Raw genomic sequence first — 22,317 nt, 5'->3', positions numbered from 1 at the left:
GATGCACATACATAGGATTTCTTACACTTGTCATTCATGACCATTGTCCACTCAAAGTCTTTTTGGGCTCCCAAACCAGTCGTCCTTACACCTAAGACCTCTGAAGGGCCTGACTTAATAATGTTGTTCAGAACATCACTGCAACAGACTGGCAGGTTTTAAATTAGGTTCAAAGCATAATCAGTGGAGCGCTGGCCCTTCTCCTTCCGGTAAAATATCCAAATTATTAGATCAGTTCGACAGATACAGGATCTTGGATGCTTTCCCTATTTACCAATCAGAAATCCCCGGTGAATATTTTTTAAAAATATTGCAACTGAAGTATTTTAAGCTAAATATTTATGCTAATAATTCATGCTAATAGCATAATTATATGTATGGTGGTGCAGTTGATACACTTGAGGGAAGGGATGTCATCCAGTGGCACCTTGACAGGCTTGAGAAGTGGGCCCATGTGAACCTCATGAAGTTCAACAAGGCGAAATGCAAGGTCCTACTCTTGGGTAATCACCATTGTCAGCACAAACTGGGGGATGAGGGGACTGAGAGCAGCCCTGAGGAGAAGGACTTGGGGATATTATTAGATTAAAAACTACACATAAGCTGACAATGTGCACTCACAGCTGAGAAAGTCTATCATATCTTGGGCTGCATAACAAGAAGCATGACCAGCAGGTCAGAAATGTGATTCTCCCCCTCTACTACACTCTGGCAAGAAAGACGTGGACCTGTTAGAGAGGGTCCAGAGGAGGGCCATGAAGATGGTGCTGGAGCACCTCTCCTATGAGGACAGGCTGAGAGAGTTGGGGTTGTTCAGCCTGGAGAAGAAAAGGCTCTGGGGAGACCTCACTACGGCCTTTCTAGATATAAAGAAAGACAAACAGAGACTCGCAATGGTTTTAAACTGAAAGAGAGTTTGGACATAGGGAAGAAATTGTTTTCAGTGAGGGTGGTGGGACACTGGAACAGCTTTCCCAAAGAAGTTGTGGATGCCTCATCATTGGAAGTGTTCAAGGTCAAGTTGGACAGGACTTTGAGTAATTTGATCTAGTGAAAGATGTCCCTGCCCAAGGCAGGGGATTTGGACTAGAGGATCTCTGAAGGTCCCTTCCAACCCAAACCATTCTGTGAATCTGTGATTCTAATATTGGCTATTGAAACTTGCAGTGAAGTACTGAACATCACAGGCTAGTGCTATGGGTTTGGTTGTCTCAGCAGGGAACGAGCCACAGCTCATACTGCTGCGGGAGACCTGAGTTCCATTCACAGCTCTGGATCTGGGTGTCACATATGGTTATACCTGACACTCCCAGTCTTCAGAAAGGGCAGCACATTCAGGAGAATGCTACTTTGAAGCAAAACTCACTGATCGCTTCTCTGATATATCCCACTTCTAATTTGTCATATGATATAGCTACAAGAACCTCTTTTTAACCAGTAACAGCTTCTTCTGACTTACCAATTAGTACAGCAAGGTGGATATAGCATAAATAAATGGGAGGATGCTAAACCTCTCTCTGCTTGTCTGTATATGCTTTTCTCTCTGCATGACAGTGAGGGGAAAGCAGAACCGCAGGCTATTCTTCCCTTGTGCTGAACTAAATTAGACGGGAAGAAAAATTGTTACTCTCCTTTTATACTCTTCCCTGTTTTGCCTTGCAAGTTTCTGCCATTCTACATCATCTTCTGCCAATCAGTTTGTCCCACCTGCCAATAAACATAAGAATGAGAGTGGTAACTGCTTTTCTAAAGTAGTTTGAGAGCGAAATAAAAAGTTCCTCACTTTCTTCTTCCTCTAGAAGTACTTTGGAGTAACTCTGCAACTCCGTGAATTACAATGGTCCAGAATTTCATTAGTACAAGCAACAAGAGGATCAGGTGTAAAAGACACTGGATGGCTTAAAAATAATGCCTTTCCATAATATGAGTCCTGCCTGAGATACTGCTTAAAAGCGCTTGACGTTGTAGCTGCCAAAACCCCAGAATTATATGATACTTTAAATAGCAGTAAAAATGTAAGAGCCTTTAAAATGACATAATACTTGCATATCCTCCCTTGCTGTGCACACCAGAGTGATCATCCCTTTTTGCTCCCTCAGGGGACGTGGGGGTGCGATTCCTCCGCCCCTGCCTGGACGAGGTGCCCAAGCACCCAGAGGAGCACCAGTGACCCGTGGAGCCCTCCCCGTCCCACCAGTGGCGAGGGGTGTGCCCACTCCTCGAGCAAGGGGTGCCCCGGCTGTCCCAGGCTACAGACCACCCCCGCCACCTGCACACGAGGCATATGAAGAATATGTAAGTAACCACGTGCATTCATAACAGATGTGAGCCAGACTCTCTGGTGAACATCAAGTACCTCTGAGCTGGAAGGCTCCGGGCCAGTAATTCCTCTGTCTCAACTGCTTATGCTCTGCTGCTGAATTACAGTCTGGGTGACGCGGTGTGTCTGCAAACCTGTGGTTTGGGTGACGTGAGTGCGTAGAATTATTGACAGCTTAGTTTTGGATATGACAAGGTCATGCTGAGTAGCTCTCAGGGCGTCACAAAACAGCGATACAGATATTCTGAAGATTATATTATAACTAAAAGTCAGTTGTTACTGTAGGCAAATTCTTAGAAATAACAGATTATAACCTTTGTGAGAAAACAGGGGGTTTTTTTTGTTCTTCCTGAATCCTTTTTATTACATATAAATAAGGTTATGCGTATTTGTATTCAACATTGTGTTACAGATACATAACAAATAGAAATTCAGGTAATTTTAATGAAAGCTGATACAATGATACATATTTAGGAAGGAGCACTACTAACTGTCACCTCTTCTTGTGAAGTGTTAAAAATAATTGTGCTGTAAACATCTAAGCTTTCAAGTCATCCTCATTAATGTGTTCCCTCCTGGAACTATCACCATAACAACAGATATCCAAGTAGAGGAGAAAGCACCATCAAATATGATGTCTGACTTTTTTCCAGCTGTGGCAATTCCAAGGGTGAGGTGAACATCCCATCCACTTCATAATCCTGTCACTGGGAGAACCTAGTGAGAATTACAGTAAGAAGATACACTATAATTAAGAAGATGCAGTTTTATTCAATTAATGGTCTTCCTAGAACAGAAGAAATGAAATTGAAACAGAAATTAATCTTTGTTGGTAAAGCTTTACACAACCATCTGTATTTATAGAGTGGAGATTAGATCTTGGCCACTTCAAATCAGACATGTGCATTCTACTGATGCCAAGAGTCACAACTGAAGCACAGCTGCAAAAAAGGAGGGGAAGAAAGTCACACTGTTATTATTTGCCTCAACACAGTTTCCATCTTTAAATGAGATTAAAGCTCTGCTAAGAAAGGAATTTAGAAAGTATACCCTTCCTTGGTAGATAGTATATAATCTGTTAGGATCAAAATGTATGAGACCTTCCTTTCTGTGCAGAATTGCATCTTCTCCTAATCCATGAGTGATAAATTTCAAAACAGAACCTCTGTAATGTAATATTAAGATTATAAATTAAGTAAATATTTTCTTTTTCTTCTTTTTTTTTCTTTTCTTTTTTTTTTTTTTTTTTTTTTTTTTTTTTAGCTACAGTACTGGTAAATTCCCCAGGGTATTAAACAGATTTTAGGGAACATTTATTATGCTTTTTCTGGATGTTAAATATATGCAAAACAGGAAGAGAAGTTGAGGTAGCTGGATTATCAAGGTTAGGAAAGCATTCGGCCAGTTCCACATTGTTTTGAAATGCTTACACTCTCAGGAACACAAAATATACACACAACTGAAGGAGTAGTTTGTTTGTAATAGATTATTTCAATAAAAACAAACAAATGTGCTTGTTTTTCTATTTTGCCTACTTAGATAATAGCAAGAAACATCTTATCCTACAGGACAAGTTCAGATGTTTTGGAGATCCTTCAATCTCCTCTGCCCTTTCAACATCTATATTCCACAGCTGGGAATATGGGCTTCCCCTAATTTGCTGTCATCCTATAATTTGCAGCAAAAATCTCTTGCCATTTCACAAAGACTTGTAAATGCAATCCAAATCTTCTTGGACTGAGATAATAATTAAAACTCTGTTTGTGTACAGGTAAAAGGAGAAGTTCACTTTCATACATCTATATATGAATTTGTAAATTATGTTTTAGGGGAAAATATTTTTAATTTTGCAGGAAATAATCAACACGGTTTTTCTTCCCAAATAAATCACTGCATCACATATCTGACTGGATACTAAAAACAAGTTGGTCTGTTTGTTGACCAGCAACAAATGTCTTGTGTAATTGTTGTTCCTTCACACTGAATCCTAGAGATGAAAAACTAATTTACAATGAATAATTTATCCAATTTACTTTGTCTCATTTTTTGCTTGCAGGCAACCCACAAGCCTATTACAATTTCTTTATGTGTTTATGTTTTTCATTTTTGACTACAGTATTTCACTCCAATTTTTGCCTGCTATGTGCAAGCACCATTGGTTTGATTAGTTGTGCACATGAATGCAATGTCATTGTTTGTGAATATCCATATTTTTTAGTTTTCTTTCCTCTAACAGAATATAGTCATTTGAATGCTGAGCTGAAAGTTAACTCAAGAAATAAAATAGGGTGGCTGTAGCAGATTTTTTAAAATGTTTAAACAGCATGTCCTGAACAAAAAAAAAAAACCTTTAGATATTTGCTCAACTCCACTAATCAGAGATTTTATTGATTGCTTGACATTGAAACATCTAACTGTTCAAATTGGTTTGGATAAGTACTTAAAAGTTTGGATCACCACTTTGTAATTATCCAATGTCTAAATATTTTGAGGTTTCCTGATGGCCTTTGTGAGAGTCCATTAAAAAAAATGTCTAAAGGTTTCTCAAGAAAAATGAAGTCTTGTTCAACATTTTGAATGTCAAGCCCAACCAAAGGCAAAATAATTTGGAACAACTTTCTGAAAAGAGGGCTAGAGAGGGAAAGGGGAGTGACATACCTCGCACCTTTTTCTTTACTTTCTTTTGAAACAGATATATAGCTTTTATTGGCTGCAGCATGGATAGTATCTCAGAGGAACTTCAGAAGACTACCTGCAGGGAGAGGAGGTAGAAACATTAGAAAATGTATGCAAAAGGAAATAAATATTTACTATGAGAAAAAGAAAAAGTTACTATCTGAATTTTCCTCATTTGGAAAACAGTTGGTTGCATGTGAATTTGGATGGACGCTTTAGCTAACAGATACTGTTAGCAGCTTCTGGGACCAGAGAGGTTGTCCTGGACTTGTAACCCAGTGAATAAGACTGCTGTTCAAAGTGGCTAACCTCAGTTCATTGTGACCAATTATCATAGTTCAGCCCCGATCGGGACTAGACTATGCAGTCTTTCTCTCACTGCCCCCACCCTCCAAGAGAATAGGGGGAGATAATATAAGGAAAAATGGCTCGAGGTTTGAGATAAGGACAGGGAGAAAATCCTTAAAGTTACCGTCACGGGCAAAACAGACTCGACTTGGGGAACACTATTCATTTATTACTAAAACCAGCAGGATAATGAGACAGAGAACAAGATAACCTCCCTCCACCCCTCCCTCTTCCCAAGCTTAACATTATCTCTACTACCTTCCCCTCCGAGTGGCTCGGGGGGAAGAGGGAATGGGGGTCGCGGTCAGTTCATCACATGTTGTTTTACGCCACTGCTTCATAGTTGGGGGAAGAACTCCTCCTATTCCCCCCCTGCTCCTTCATGGGGTCACACCCATACACTACAGTCCTTTGTGAAACTGTTCCGGTGTGGGTCATCTCTTCCACAGGGTGCAGTCTCTCCAGAACAGCTGCCCCAGTGGGCCCTCCACAGGCCACAGCCACCTTCAGGCATCCACCTCCCTGGGTGCGGGGTCCTCCATGGGCTGCAGGTGGATCTCTGCTCCTCCATGGACTTCCATGGGCTGCAGGGGGACAGCCTGCTTCACCATGGTCGTCACCACAGGCTGCAGGGGAATTTTGGCCAGGAGCCGCACTACTCCTCTCCCTCCTTCTTCACTGACCTTGGTGTCTGCAGCTGTTTTTCTCACAAGAAAAATTATTCACAACAGGCTGGCAGATGCCTCTCAGAATCTCTTCACATCATCCAGCTCATCTCGTCTCCACTTCTTGCAGCCGGGCCGGGCCGAGTCAGGCCGAGTTGGCCGCCTGGCGAGAGGCCAGAGGGTGAGGCCTGCAAGGCCCATGAGGCCTGCGCCTTCCCCTCTCCACCTCTGCCCCCGCCCAGCTTCTTCACATCTTCTCTTCTCTTTTTTTTTTTCTGTTTTCCCCTTCTTAAATACATTATCACAGAGGCATTATCACGGAGCATTCTGCTACCAGTCGGCTCAGCCTTGGCCAGCAGCGGGTCCGCCCTAGGGCCAGCCGAGTCCACTGAACAAAGGGGAGCAACTTCTAGCAGTTTCCTACAGAAGCTGCCACCTTAGGCCCCCCCTCACTAAACAAAACCACAACACCAATTTGTATGTACTCCTCTTCTGCTGAAGGAGAGGTCCACCAGAGTGCATTTCAGAGTAGAAGCTGGAACCAATCATTGTGAACTTCCCTCAGAAGAAGCTTCTTTCACAAAGCTGAACTTAGCCCTTGACGTTACCCTCTGAGATATAAGTTTACACCTCTAATCCACAAGCACTGTCATACTGAAGTTGTCCCTAGCTGCTGAGAAGGATTCAAAACGTCATTAAAACAGCCTTCTGGACCTCAAGTTGGGGTTTTTTTTTTGGGGGGGGGGGTTGGGGGTTTTTGGTTTTTTTTGTTTGTTTGTTTGGGTTTTTTTGTTTGGTTTTTTTTTTACTGAAAACCACACAGTGTGGCTCTCCATTAAATGCATTATGGATCATACTCATACTCCTTCCACAAATGCAGTACACAAATTAATTTGAATTATTGCTTAATTCTTATTTCCATGTATAGAAATACATGCCACAACCAGTTGGCAGCAGTGGCTCAGTCTGGAACTTTCTAGGAGTACTGATTTACCTCTGAGCTGTGTTGTTACTCCCAGGATGCTGAAGAGCCTGCAGTGGATGCTAGGGAGGGCAGCAATGCCAACAGGCTCCTCAGGTAGAACTAGTGACAAGATTGCTGTTAGGGATTTATCAAACAAATTTTGTAAATTATGCTCAGGCTCTACATTGTGTGAGGCAGAGATGTTTTGAGTAGAGAGAACAGTACTGGAATTGTGGTTTAGTTGCCTCTTCTAAAACTTAAATCTTGTGCAGTTGTGGTCTGAGGTATTAGTTTTGTCTGTAAGACAGCTGATGGCCCATCTACAAATCTTACAGTTTCTGTATCAGTGTACCAAGATAGGAGATGGTAAATGAAAATGAGTTCAAACATTGTTTCAGTCCTGCATCATCACCTTTGTTGACAAGACCAATGGGAAGATTGATTTTCTGCCATTTTTTTTTGTTACAAAGATTAACATAGTTTGGTAGTACATCTACTTGAAATATAATAAAGAAAATTAACACTGACATCATCTTTACAAGTTGAGGGGAGACTTTTGGAGTCTTTTCTCGACAAGAATAAGCCATTTTAAAGACTAAGGTCTTGTTGGCATCTTACAAAACAGCAAAAAGATGATAGACATGACTGATTGAGGTTCATGATTTATACAGATGTGAGAATGAGAAGTGCTTGAGTAGATCTGCTGGAAGGAACATCCTACTGAGTCAATAGAGCCAATGTTCGGCACAATATATTTTAATCTGAGCATCCACACTTTTTTACTCAAGATTAAAGCTAAGTATCTGAAGAATGCTTAGCCCAAATATAAGCCAAAAAATACCAATGCTTTGAGACCTTATTTTGGAAGGCATTTGATTCTGGAGCTGTATTTCTGCCTTTTGAATCAGAAAATAGTAACAAGCTGTGCAGTGATATTTTTCTTTACATTTTTAAAAGCTGTGATGAGCCTTGCTAAGAGGTCTAATGTGAGTCTAAAAGTAACTTAGCACTGGTTCCCTTACCCCAAATGCTAAGAATTACCAAAACAGAATAAATTTGGGACTAAAATACACATTGACTTTGTATTTTACTTGCACTTACATTTTTACTCCTGGATAAGAAAGGGGATTTTTGCACGTAAAGCCACTCAGCATAATATGAATACTTTGATGAGCTTCTTATACTTACAAGGGAATACAGAATCTGCAATAAATAGGCCAGTCTGTCGAGACACTGAGGAGATGGTACAGCTCCTAGGTCTAGGACAGACAGATTAAAGAGCAATTTTAAGTGCAAATATTCTTTCTCACCTTTCATTTCACTAATCAAACCAGCCAAAAGCATCTTCTTGTTGTCTTCTGGAATGAGTGACGAGCAATGCTTTTAGAAAGTCCCTGGAAAAGAACCGCACAATAAGATAGACTGTGCTTTTAATGTCATGCTGTTCTTCCTCTCATTTCAAGCTATTTAAAAAGAAAGCAAATGCCACATTCAACTGTTTATTCTAAGTTCAATGGTTATTTACATTTTTCAATAGTTTTCAAACAAACTGAAACAACTATGCTCATGTTTATTCAATGCCAACCTAGACAATGAAAAGACTGACAGTAAGAGGCATTTTGTCACACGTTAACATTTTAAAAAGAATAATCAACATTTACATGTGACTGCAATCCCCCAAGCTGTGATTGCAGAGGCTTTGTTTAATATTTCAAACTGGAATGCATAGGGCTTTTAAAAATCCATTCTATCTGCCACTTCTGAATGTAGGTGGAAACTGTGTATAAAGACCAGCACTTCTACTTCATGGCATATTTATGCCTGTGTTAGTGCTGTAATGAATATGTTAAAGTGAGCAATTGGCACTTGATTCTGCTAGTTTTGAAGTTAATTCCTGTAATCTCGGTAGGACATTCCCAGTGAGAGTGCGGCCTGGACAATTATGAAGACTTGTTCAAAACCTTAAAATAATGAAATATATGGATATAGTGATAGTCAAATGGGATTATTTTCATTTTTTTCTAAATTGATATTTCCAGGTTTTAAGATGTACTACTTATCTATGTCTGTGCCTCTTTTGGATGAAAAAAATAATCAATGAAGAATGTAGAGAAGCTAAAGAGCATTTGAATGAAGCTGGAATCTGCATGACTGAACAACATATTGATTAAATATGATTGATTACCTATTCATGCCCAAGGCACTTAGAAAAAGAGCTAAGCTATATTCAACTTACTTCTACTGTGACATGAAAAATCAAATTTTATTTCCACTTTAATAGCGGTAAATAGGACAATGTTGATATTATCTGAAAGATCCTATTGAGCTTTAGAAGAATACTGTGAATGATCGTCTCATGAAGGTAGAGTGGATTTTTCTGTTATTCAAACTTTGGAAAATTTGGTCTGTTGATAGTATAAATATATTTATTGTTAAAAAATCCAGCAACATAAATAGAGAATTAAAATAGTGGGAACTTTTTTTGTGTTTTTCTAAGAGAAAAAAAACACAGTCAGCATTAAACCTTCAGTGTCTGGGAACTTGCAGTTCTAAAGTTTTTTGCTTACCTGTGCAAACTGTAGTTTGGACTTATTCTTGAAAGTAATAGTCTGAATAAATAAGGCTTGCCTCATGAAACCAAAGGAACTGTCCTGAGAGCAATGTGTCAATAAATGTGAATATTGCTTTCAGACTCATCACTGCTGTGAATTTCTGGCAAGTTGACAATGTGCTCTAAAGCAAACTTTTTTGTATCATTGATTTGATTGGATACTAATAATCGTAGTTATTCAATGGACTAAACTTTACTCATAAAATACATAAAACTCTAGCATCTCCTTATAAATGCCGCAGAAAGATTTTGTGGAGGATAAGCTCTCCTTCTTATCCTTTTCATGCTCTCCTTACTTGGCAAAAATAATTCTCTCCTTGACATTAGTTATCAAGTTTTCAGTTCAAAATAGTTTTCTATGCTGGCCAAAGTACAAAAGAAAATGCTGGTGCAGCTGTACGTGTTCTAGTATTATACATGATGTTAATACAACTACAACCTAATAAATATTTATATTTGTTATATAGAGATCTAAATGAAGGACATCTCTCAACTGATCATCCAGCCTTCACATGGTCCTTAAATATTCATAGTGTATGTGGTTATATTCATAAGATCCGACATTAAAAATCTATGGAGTATTCTCCGTAGAGACAGAATTTGTCTGCATCATGCAATGCACCATTTGAGCATTAAACAGTGTGATTGTTCAGGAGCCTGTTACCAAAAATACTTCTTGACTGTCACTTGGATCTGTCACAACTTGTCACTTGGGTATTTATATGATGGAGAACAGTCTTGGTTGGTACAAAATAACTCTGTAGGCATTTACTGGCTAAATTTTGTCATGTGACTGTATCTCCACTCATGTTATCCTTTTTATTACAGGTTGCAAATATGAGTTCTAAACTTTTTTTTTTTTGTACAAAGTCATACAAACTTAGAGGATTGCTGTTAAAGACTTGGGACAAGTCCAATTTAATTAGAGCTGTTGAGAGTTCAGCTACTGTGTGAATTCAGCTCAGATGCAAGGTTTGGGTTTTCTCTTTCAGTTCTCAAAGTTTCTTACCCAAACGTAGCCCACCGAGGAAATAAAAAGTTAAATAATTTTGGACTGCAGGGTTCATCCTGACTGGTGAGTTCCTGGGGAGCCAGACACATATAAACTCAGTGGTAATGAGAAAAGCTCAATGCAGGCTGCTGTTTTTTGCAGAGTGGTAAGCACAGAGACTTCAGCTGTGCCAGGCAATTTCAGAAGCCTTGAGCTCTGCTTTCAGGAAGGGCTCTGGGTGACAGGATACCATGGCACTTAACATTATCCCACCAGCCTTGCCCCCAGTATACCAGTCTTACTCATGTGTTTTTCAGTTTAGCCTTTAGGTGAACTCAGATTAGTGTCTTTTTATTACAGTAGATAAACAGAGTGTTCTTTGTACCAATAGATTTCATGTACAGCTAACAGAGTACTTCTAGTTTGTGTATTACCTTCATTTATTAGGCATTTTAGCTGTAACCAAAACATGAGCTTTATTAATATAGTAAAATGCACAGTTTAGGAACCATTTGATATTACTTTAAAACTTTCATGGATTGTACCAAAATAGTATTTTAGTTTTTACTGGCATTTTAAGGATATGTATTTAAAAAATACTTCCTGTTGCAGGAAGATTTTATCAGAGTTCATCTGTTCTTCTCTTTGGTACATGTTCTTCTCTTTTGTCATCTTGCAAAAAAAACTTCTACTTAAAAATGCAGAGATACGTATTTCGCTACTGCACTTAAAATCAAAGACAAACATTATGGAGTGCAGTTCTGTTTCATTCTCTGGCTGATGGGCCTTTTAGCCAGTTTCCTCCATCCATACACTTAGTGCTTACTCAAGATAGTTGAAAAAGAGGATTTCTATTTCGTACAATAAAAGGCCTGAAAAGTAGTCTTACATGCTTGTAATCTTTTTTCCCTTATTATGTTCAGTGGATTTGCAACTCTGAATTTCAGTTTCACATAGGAAGATAAAGGTTTGTGCTAGATGAATTATCTGATGTATTTGGGTGCAGAAGCACCTGTCCAGCAGTATGCCTGTTCTTCCTGGGTATTTAAGGGAGGCTCAAATACATACATGAGCCTAGATTTTCATACACAGGGGAAGGCATATATATATATATATATATATATACACCCTGTGTATATATTTTTATTGACAAAGATGGCTCAAGCTGTGCCTTGGTTGCAGATCATCTGCAGATACATGGCAGCAATTGCTTCCCCAGAGGCAGCATGTGAATGTCCCATTATCTACTGCTTTTGGAAGGAGAAGAGTTTATGACTCTCCAGCTGCCTTAGCATTTCCAGTAAATCTTTACTTGGGTATAGAGATACTTGCTTATATTCTGATACTGATATGCGTATATGTTATCCATAGCTACAGCACAGAAAATTGTGGTCAATTTCTTCTAGCACATCTGTTTATAAGGGCTTGATATTGCGCAGAGCTCCTGTGCAGCCAGAAATGTCCATGAGAAACTGTGTAAGGAAGTCTGAAGGACCAAGGAAATAAAAAGTAAAGCATATATTTTCTTTTTTCATAATACAGTTTTTTTTTTAAAAAAAAAAGAATATAGAAAATAAATAGAGAAAGGAAAACTATGTTAGCAAGTATTTAAAAAGAATAGCTTTACTTGTATAATCAGATGAACTGGATGAAGTACCCATTTTTTTTCCATCTTTAACTTTTTTAGCCATGGAGGTATTAAAGTGACAAAAATTCATATGATTACCACTCTGTTAGATAAATAGGTCAATGTTGTTCTCAGATATGCTAATTTTAAAAACTGTAAGATCAGTTACATATTATCAAAGGTGCAGACTTAGTGTACCTCTTTAAACTGTAGCAAAAATGTTGACAATATTGGCCTTGTTATGAAATACAGTACCTTGAGTTTGACCTATAGGGCTCTTAGAGAGTGTAGCAATCCCTTGAAGAGGTACATGCAGTGTAATGGCTCCGGGACAATAAAGTGAAGACTAGAGGTGAAAAATGCTCTTTCTCCCTGCAGACCTGGTTTTTTTTCTTTTCCTGATGAAATTACGGTTGCCTGCATTTTAATAGCTTCTAATGTCGTTATAAGTGCTGTTACTTGTAGACAGCTAATAGCTCTCTTTGGCTACCTGCTGTTGTTTTGTAGCTCTTGGTATGGTGTAAAAATCTGTGGAGTGCAACATATGAAATCATCAAGAGTGCAATGTTTGTTAAGTGAAATTAGATAGGTAAATACTTCTTATATATTAGTATCGCAAGAATACATTAGCATCCCAAGGACACTCTTGCAAACATACCCCCGTACTACCTTATGCAATGCAGTAAAAATGCATTTAAATATTTCTCAAAATCAATATATCTGTCCATGTGGAGTATGTAACATTACATATCAGTTCGTAACAAGGTGCTTTAGCTGCAACCTTGGTGTTCATACTGTCCTCCAACTCTTCCGGGCCAGTTAGTGAGTTTCTGTAATGAAAATATCCTTTAGATAACATAATAATCCTTTAGATAACATACTGCCACTGGTTCTTTTGATCACCAAACATCTCTCAGATGCAAATGTCTGTCAAATGCAAATTATTTAAATCTGAATGAGGACACAGCGACTTTATGTTTAGAAACCTCATATCCTGTTATCTTTTATTTGGACTTCTCAGTCCTTGATTGTTGTCACTTGTTGTGCGTTTGAACTACATACATTTGGATGTTTAAAAAAAAAAAAAAATCAAAGACAATCTTTTACTGAACCATTTTACTCACGGATGGATTTCTACAATGTAGCCCATGCACTTGTCTTAATCAAGATTTTGCATGCGTATACTGGTCCTCAAACATGCTGCAGCTAGGAGTTTTCTGAAATACCATGCATTTAAAATAAAATATATTGAAATTCAAATTATTTCTTTTTATTTTACTAACAAGTTACCATCAATCATTGTACTTTTTGGACAAACACTGCCTATACTATTTAACTGACATGCAGAGTTAAAATATATGCTAGTTTCTTTTAAAACAAATCCTATTTTAAGACTAAATAATTCCATTTTTATTACCTTTTTATGAATCATTGTGAAAAATAGTTTCAGGTTTGGTTTGGCTTGGCTTGCTTTTACTGTCAAAATTGCTCAGCTATATAAAAGCTTACCATGTTTTAATTTTATTCAATTATCAGCAATAGCAAAATAATAAGTGCTTTTAAACTGAAATAGAATTTTGGAAATTGGTATTTCCAAGTATTTTTGACAGAACTGCATCAGTTAACTAGTAATAATTTTACTCCAGTCTGTTGCAATCTGAGTATAAGTAAAATACTAAAATTGACAGTCCTAGTGAAAGAAAATTATTATCAACAAATAAAAGTAAGTCAAAGTTCCATAAATCAGGCTATAGGGGAGATGCAGAAGGGACGTGTGTTTTGTTGCAAGTTAAATTTCACCAAATTTAAATGTGGACACTGTAGCTGGGAGATAAAGAAAAAGCAGGGAATCACAGAAATGCAGTTGTTGAGTCTGAGTGCATCTATCAAATAAATTAGAAGCCACAATACTTTGGTCATTTTTCACTTTCCTTGAACAGCTCTTTCACTTTCTTGCAAGGCCACCTGTCATGCAAACACCCTAAACAAATAAATCCATAAAGTCATTTGAAGCTCTTCTAACTTATTTCTCTTGAGGTACCTATTATAAGTTGCCATTTTGGAAAAAGCAGCAGAGTTGTCTTGTATGTGCTAAACATAACACAGAGCAACAAGAGAAAAGAAAAAAAAAAGTACTTTTCATTGTGTTATATTCCCTTCGCTCATGTTTCATTTGGTTTTTTTTTCTGAAAGGTAAAAAATTCTCTCCGACGCAACTGATTTGTCTTGCATTTGCATAGTCTTATTTTGTGTAGTAGTAGAGTGTAATTACAAGTGACATTACTACATCAGTTGTAGCTGCAGTCAATAACTGCATGTCTCAATCAGTGGTTAATATGTGTACTATTTCTATTTCCATGGACAGTGCAGTATGAAGGGGAGTGAGAGTGTTTTCCTCCTGCAGAATCTGTTGCAGTCCAGTGTTGTGGTATCCACTTGGGTAGGGATCATCAAGAATGAAGCTTTAAATCCCTAAAGGCAGAGGAAGAACTGAAAGTCTGTGTCTCACGTCTTGGATGAGTGAAATGCTGGATAAAAAAAAAAAAAAAAAAAAGAGTTAAAGGACTACTTTTACTCTACTCTTCTAGATTTCTTTTTGTAAGGCTTGACCTCTTGCAGAATGTTTACAGGAAAGGTGCATGCCTTGCTACCACAGAGGTCTTAGTGCTGAAAGCAGGACTTCCCTTTCTGCAACCTGAACAATGGCACCTGAATCTTGGAGAGGATCAAGTTCTGTTTTTACCCTTTCCAAAAGGACAGCTAAAGGGTACTAAACACTGCAGCACTATGGGGTACCATTCTTAGGTACCTGTATGTCATACAAGAAAGTACTTCCATCTTGGATGCCATCAATTCCAGTATGGAATGTAAGATCCTAAATCCTAAAGTTTGCAAAAAAAGTAGGCTTCTAAATCCTTATATTACTTCTGAAAAGAGGACTTAAGTTCTAAATAATGTAGGTTTGGTTTTTTTTACATGCCATTCATTTTGTAGAAAACTTATGGAAAAAGAATTATTTTAGGTTTTTTTTTTAAAAAAAAAAATCCTACCTATCTGCTTTGACAAGTCTATCCCCTTCTTAGGAGGAAAGAAGACTACAATGTGGCAGGGAGACAATGCTGTTTTGATAGTCCCTGATTGAATGAGGTCATTGTTGAGGTGAAATTCAATTTTGAAGGAAAAGACTTTTAAAAGATCTGCTTTCTTTCCTGAAGACCTCAGTCAAATTGTAAACAGAGTACACAGTAATTTGTTGTTTGTGTTGGAGGAAGGGAATTGTTATGAAGAACTAAGCTTCCAGTCTGTTTGGAAAATACAAACTCATCCATACTTGATCAGAGTTTATATATTCAGGGATAACCAAACAGGTCACTGGATACAGTCTGAGAAACTGTGCAACATTCTGTGGAGCAGAAGTAATTAATGAAAGCTGAAAGATGTTAAAATAAACCTCTCAGCTTCAGTAACATGAGACTTTTCCTTCCCTAGCTGAGATACTATTTTGTTGAATATTTCTTTTAAAGCTGTGTATCTGTGTTACCACGGTAAGTATGAGTGTACGAATTTGTATGACTTAGATGTTCAGTAGGTATGATATAAAACTACAACATTGTTTTGGGGAAGAAATTTCATTTATAGAAATTATATTATATATAATATAATATATATAGTTATTATTAATGTATTTTCTGTCCTTCCAAAATGATGCATGTTTTGTAAAGAATACTTTTGCTCTGCTAAAAGTGTTGGTTAATTTTACACTGTAACTTTTATTACTAGAGGTTTTCTTCTTGAACTATCCTGGGATTTGCTGACCTTCTTAGAAAAACAAAATGAAAAATCCAAGGATATATCTTGTTTCTAAGGTCAAAGCATTATGAACCTGATGCTTATTAATTTCTTAAAGCCTGCTTGATGCAACCTAGAATTTTATGACTGCTTTATCATTTCCTTATTAAGTAAAAAAAAATTTCTGAAAGTCAGCATAAAAATGCTGTAAAAAAGACCAAGTATTGCTGTAACCTACTTCATCTGCTGAGAGGAAGAGGGTTTAGAGGCAAATAAAATGAACATCAAGTTAATAAAACCAGATTCTCAGGATGCATACAGGTTTTCATATATGATCTATAAGTTCTCTGATCGTCATGGTCCTTAGCACTGCATCCTCACAAAAAAAAAAAAAACCACAAAAAAATCCCAACAAATATATTGGGCTTTAGGAGATAAGGATAGTCAGCATTTTGCGTTGGCAGGGGGTCATACATGTCTGTATTCCTTCTCCTGAGCAGAGTTCAGAAGTACAAGCAATGTAATAAGGCAAAAATCCATGAATGCATCATTGTAAATCCAGAGTGGCTTTTCTGAAAAATGAAATGGAGATCAAAGTGAGCACAGTTGTATTTCTAGGTAGAAAGTTAAATATTCCAATAAAATTACTGCTAGATGGGCTGAAGCAAGCTTTGGTCCCCTGAGATACTTCTGGTTGGGCCAACCAGGTAATTGCAGAAAAAGTTACTATATCATCTTAGTCTTCTCAGCAACAGGCTTAAAAACTCTTCCATCTGGGAGCAGCAGTGACAATTTTCATGCCTTATGCAATCAATGAGGAATTGATGTAAAGAAGGTGCTTTTTTTTCATGGATGGAGTTAGCAGGACAATGGACTGAAGCTCCTAGGTGTTGCTGTCCATACTCTAGTAGGTAGCTAGAGGTCAAGAGAAGGGGGAATCTGAAATTTGTGCCGTTTTCTTTTAACTCTGCATAAACTGAGGATGCAATGAAAGCCATAAAGTTCAAAGTAATATTTCAGTATATGTCAAACAGGAAAGGACTTCCCTGAGGACTGTGGTGCAACCTGCTCCTTCAACGTGATTTCTGAATACACCCAGTTGACAGGAGTAGGGTATTTCTGTCAGACATAGCAGAAAATGTAATAGATTGCCTAAATATTAGTACAATCCAGCTGTAGTGGGTTGGTTTATTTATTTTAATTGATAGAGTGCTTCCAGGGTTTTAGATTAGCAGTTTAGATTTAAATACGCCTAAAGCAAATCACAAAAGACAAATTGACTCTTTGGATTAGAATCGCTTGTCCTTTATAGTCCTTGAAGGGGTACAAGTACAGAAAAATGCCCAGCAAAACCCTTGTTTAAATTTTAGTAAACAGCTGTCAAAGACACAGAAGCTATCTTTTACCAGTCCTGGAGAAAAAAAAACTCATCATGCGTAATCTTTCAACTAAGACGCTTATGGAACACAACAGGAATGTAAAGATTATCCCAAAGGGTGCTGGCCACTGTGTGAGTTGCCCTTGTGATTTACAGCCACAATACCGTGCCCTGCATGAATTTTGTGACATAACAATCTGTCAGTTCTCTAAGCTATAAAGTAATCTTTTGGAGATAACTGAGTCAGCCTCACATTGACAGTCATTTCAGGACATGACTAATTTCTTTGCTTAACAATAAAATGATGATGTGATTTAAAATGTCATGCTTTAGGTATAGGAGTAACAATCCTATTGAGCTATAACACAGATGATAGATATTGTAAGATACTGTAAGTACTAATCTAGTCTGAAATAAGGTATTGGATCCGTTTCAAAGTGGATAGACAGGAACTGATGAGGAACTGATAAGCAACTTGGAAAAGAAATGGGATGTCATAATCAGGTTATTTAGTGAGATGTTAAAAATATTCACAATATTTTTTACTCAGATATGGAGAACTGGAGAGTTCCAACCATCTAGAGCTGCCAAGTGCTATGATTTTGTTTTGTTTGTTTAAGATTTCAAAGTTGTTTAGATTGTATACAAATACAAAACACAAACATGCATCATTCACCAAAGAGTTTCCATTGTGTGGAAGAATTCCTTGTAGTGATATGCTGGTCCTTAATGTTATCAGCATGGGTACTGAGCACCTTACAGAAACATGTTAAGAGAGGATGATTCTTTCAGATACAAGTCTTTCTTTCCATTAAGGATGAACGTCATTTAAACTTGTTCTATCTAATTGAGAACTTGTGTATGTTTAGAGAAATTAGTAAGTGTTCTTTGCAGTAAGAGGACAGGAAAATGAGCTTGTAACAGGTTCATGTTGGAGCTCACTCCATCATCTTTGATGGTACCTGAGGAGTTTCTGTCTCAGGAACAGGGGAAGCTTCACCTTGTCATTTACACCTGCAATACCAGACCCTGCATGAAAGTCATGACATAGTTGTGTGTTGATGCTAGAAGTGGCAAAGCTCTAATTCCTTATAGAAAGTTCAGTTCTTCCTGATAATGGAAGTTGTCAGCCAACCTCTGATTGGTAGAACATCTTTGAGATTTTTCAGTCCAGTTAGCACCTAGAATATGAAAATCAACAACTCCGAGGCTCTCTCTAGAAAGAAAGAGAGATAGGATGTGTGCAGAGGAATGAGGACTTACATGTTACATGTGGCAGTAGTTAGATTTTCCTAAGAACTGATACCTCTATGCAGATATGCCACATTAAGGCATCTCATACTGGTGCTCAGGCCTGTGCTCTCACCCTGTTTAGATGAGTAGTGAATACGAAGCTGGAGTTGCTCAGAAACTGTGAAGTTCTTAACTAGACCTAATCAGAGTATACTGATATCTATGAACAGGATGTGCTAGACTGCCAGCTGCACTTGTAATAGTCTTTAACAATAAGTTTTTACAGAAGTATAAATTTTATTGAACTTTTCATTTGGAGAAAGATGAGTTTTTAATAGAAGTTATTATACATGAAGTAGTTGGGAATGCAATTAAAATATATTCAGGTCTCTATTCACAAATTGTCTTAATATTGTCTAATCATTGAGGTGCTTCCTGCACACCTGCACTTTCTGTGAGTCATATACTCTGCACATGAAAGTTATTAGCATAATGACTGACTATTTAAAAAAAAAAGTGTTTATATTAAGTGCACAGATTTTCTTTTTTTTTTTGGGCAAATAACCACAATATGGATAGTTTGTATCTGTAATTATTTTTTAAAAGGCAAAACAGAAACTGATAGCTATAGACTTGATATATTCCTTGCAGGCTTACTGCTACCATACAACTTTTCCTTCACCGTAGATTTCTCACAGCAGAAATACAAGGGTAGTCTTTGTTCCAGTCATCCCCTATAAATATTGCTGATTCATGCAACACACTACTATCTGGATGCTGATCCTTTTGATCTGCTTGGCCTGCATTTATTCTTGATACTGCTGACTTAACTGAAAAGCCATTTCATATTGTGGGTGAGACAGAAAATTCAGTCATGCCCCAACACCATGGTTTGTATTCTTCAGATTTTTGTTTCACCTCCTCTGTTCTTACCCAGAAGCTTTCTACTCCAAATTATAGATGGTGCCTCTTTCAGCTTATCTCATTTTCAGTTTCTTTGATCTAAGCTTTGAGAAGTAGAATATAAGATACAGAATTCTCTTCTGAATCCCTGACTTGTGTCTGGAGGCTGCAGTTTGTAGGCAGTATGTCATCACTGTCATAATGAATGTGGTAATAAAAAGCACGTTCATCCTGCCAGATTAGACTTTTTCAGCAAGATATGTAAGAGATTCTAGAAATAGCTCTTGGTATCAAAGGAGCTTACACTGAGAAGAAAAATAGCTGAAAAAAAACAAGTAGACCTGTTGTATTGCATTCGCTTGATTACCTATCCAAATCCATAGAATTAACATTGTAGTTATAATGAATTATTTATATGGCATCAAGTGTATGGTAGTCACTTTGCAAATATACATTAAAGCAGAGCCTGAGCCAGGACACATACATTCAAGTATGCACCAGTGGCTGCAGTTGGGAAGGGTAAGTGAAAGCTCACTGCTATTGACATGTATCAGGGTCCAGTCCTTAAGGAATTCATTTTGGAAGGATGGTTAGTTGAAAAGTTGATACAAAAGAGGCAAAAAGTTTCAAACATCTTGCAACAAATAAATCCAACTTATGCACGTGACTTTTAGAAAGTTTCTTAGGAACTAACTTTAAAAAAAAAAAAAGTCTCCTCAAGGAATCTGTTCATCAAACACTGGGCCCAAAGTTGCTTTATTTCCATATTTTAAATTGTGGTTTTGCTTTGAGTTAAAGACAACTCTCCCTATCCCCTGTATTTTCACAGATCTTAAATCTAAATTGAACTGAAGCTTTTTGTGGTTCTAAAAGTCTCTGATTATAGTCAAAATCATTATTAAGGAAAGCTAGCTGTAGTGAATTAATAATGATCCTAACTTTAACATTAGAATATTCCTGTAGAACTGTTTATTCTTGCACTGAAATGAAAGAATTTATGTAGGTTAATGTCAACACCCAAGTTATTCCTCAGACTGTTTTCCCCCAATTACACCTCAGCTAGGTGCAAAAATCCATCCTAGTCTGTATGACAAAACACAAATGAATGCTCGTTAAGCAGCAGGAACCTAATAGAAAAGTCATCTTTAATGTGTACAACAGGTGCATTTTCTATTGCCTTGAAAGTCATGTCTGTAGCTAAAAGTACACAATAAAGTAGAAGACGAATGAAAGGAAGGCAACAATTAAAATAGTGCTCAAAATATTAAAGAGCAGATTGAGAATTTGGGGTTGGATCTTGGAGAGTGAATCTTCAAGAGTAAGAATCAGAATTCAAAATTAGGATGTCACAGTCTTCAGTATTTGCCCCCAAACTTGAGCCTTTTCATATTTTAGTCAATACCACAACAGCTCGCCAAGTGAGACATTAAAAGTAAACCATAAAAAAAAAAAAAGAGGGGGATGTTTGTCAGTCCTTTAGGTGTGTTTCTGTAATATTGGCAAAGAATAAAGGTCATTTATATGAGAAACACGTGTTCCGAAAACAGTGTTCTTTAGGGACTTATTGCACAGTATTCTCAAATGATATTAGACTGTATAAACTTTTCTTCAGTGTAGTCAAATAGAAAAAAAAATATATGGATGCAGTGCATCAGATTAGTTCACAAGAGCGGTATTTATAGCTTGCAAACAATGACATATTGAGAGTGAGACTGTTTCCAGCTTGGGAGGCAGCACTGTTTTTTCCTGAGAATTATCTTGTTTCCTAAAACTCTAGCAAACGATATTTCAGGCAGCATACAGTTGCAAGAGTATCTCAGGCTGTTTTTACATCCGTACAAATTACGCATTCACTGATAATTAATGTGTTTTGAAACAGAATCAACAAGAATAAAATAAACCTCCAGACTGTACCATTTTCTAGCATCTAAAAGGAAATTGCTAGAATACATCCTAAGTAAGGCAGAGGACCACGAAGATGATAGGAGGGCTGGAGCACCTTTCCTATGAGAACAGGCTGAGAGAGTTGGGGCTGTTCAGCCTGGAGAAGAGGAGGCTCCAGGGAGACCTGCTAGCAGTCTTCCAGTACCTTGAGGGGGCCTACAAGAAAGATGGGGAGAGGCTGTTCAGTAGGGCCTGTTGTGATAGGACAAAGGGTAATGGTTTTAAAATAGAGGGAGGTAGATTTAGGTTGGATATTAGGAAAAAATTTTTTACAATGAGGGTTGTAGAACACTGGAACAGGTTGCCCAGAGAGGTGGTGGAAGCCCCATCCCTGGAAACGTTCAAGGCCAGGCTGGATGAGTCTCTGAGCAACCTGATCTAGTCAGGGATGTCCCTGCTCCTTGCAGGGGGGTTGGACTAGATGACCTTTGAAGGTCCCTTCCAACTCTAACCATTCTATGATTCTATGACCATCTTTTTTATTCGGAATATGAATTGGTACACATGTACTGAATGAGGTATAGGCAATACAAAGAATCTGAAAGAAAACTTGCAGCAAGAAGGGAAAAGATACATGAGTGAGCAATAAAAGTAAGATAAAGAAAGCAGGTGATGAAAGCAAGCAACGACAGCAAACTTGAATTTTCAGTGAAAAATGAAAAGATGGTGTTGAAATAAAGGAATGAAGTCTAAGGAAAGACAGAAGTATTTGGAACAGTAGAAGAACGTGACTGTCTATAGCAGAGAGAGATTAAAAGCCCAGTTGAGAGAATGAGAGCAAAACAACAAACCCTACTAAGTTGTTTTGAGGAACAAGGGTTGCTTATAAAGAGGAGAAAAGAGAAGCAACGTAGTGGAGTGGAGGAGA

The 22,317-nt window shown here is 37.7% G+C and overlaps 1 protein-coding gene across 1 annotated transcript in view; it reads left to right on the top strand.

Annotated features, from left to right (window-relative positions):
• The window catches only part of KHDRBS2 (KH RNA binding domain containing, signal transduction associated 2), a 394,032-nt gene that overhangs the window by 279,695 nt on the left and 92,020 nt on the right, over positions 1 to 22,317 (top strand). The window contains exon 6 of the mRNA XM_086743272.1: positions 2,100 to 2,295. Within this exon, the coding sequence (XP_086599398.1) occupies positions 2,100 to 2,295 (196 nt within the window). The remainder of the gene's footprint in view (positions 1 to 2,099; positions 2,296 to 22,317) is intronic.

Source organism: Chlamydotis macqueenii, chromosome 3 (genome assembly GCF_036417535.1).
Source record: "Chlamydotis macqueenii isolate bChlMac1 chromosome 3, bChlMac1.mat, whole genome shotgun sequence".
Classification (NCBI taxonomy): Eukaryota; Metazoa; Chordata; class Aves; order Otidiformes; family Otididae; genus Chlamydotis; species Chlamydotis macqueenii.
The sequence above is the reverse complement of the archived record's forward strand: the minus strand, read 5'-3'. Positions and strand labels throughout refer to the sequence as shown.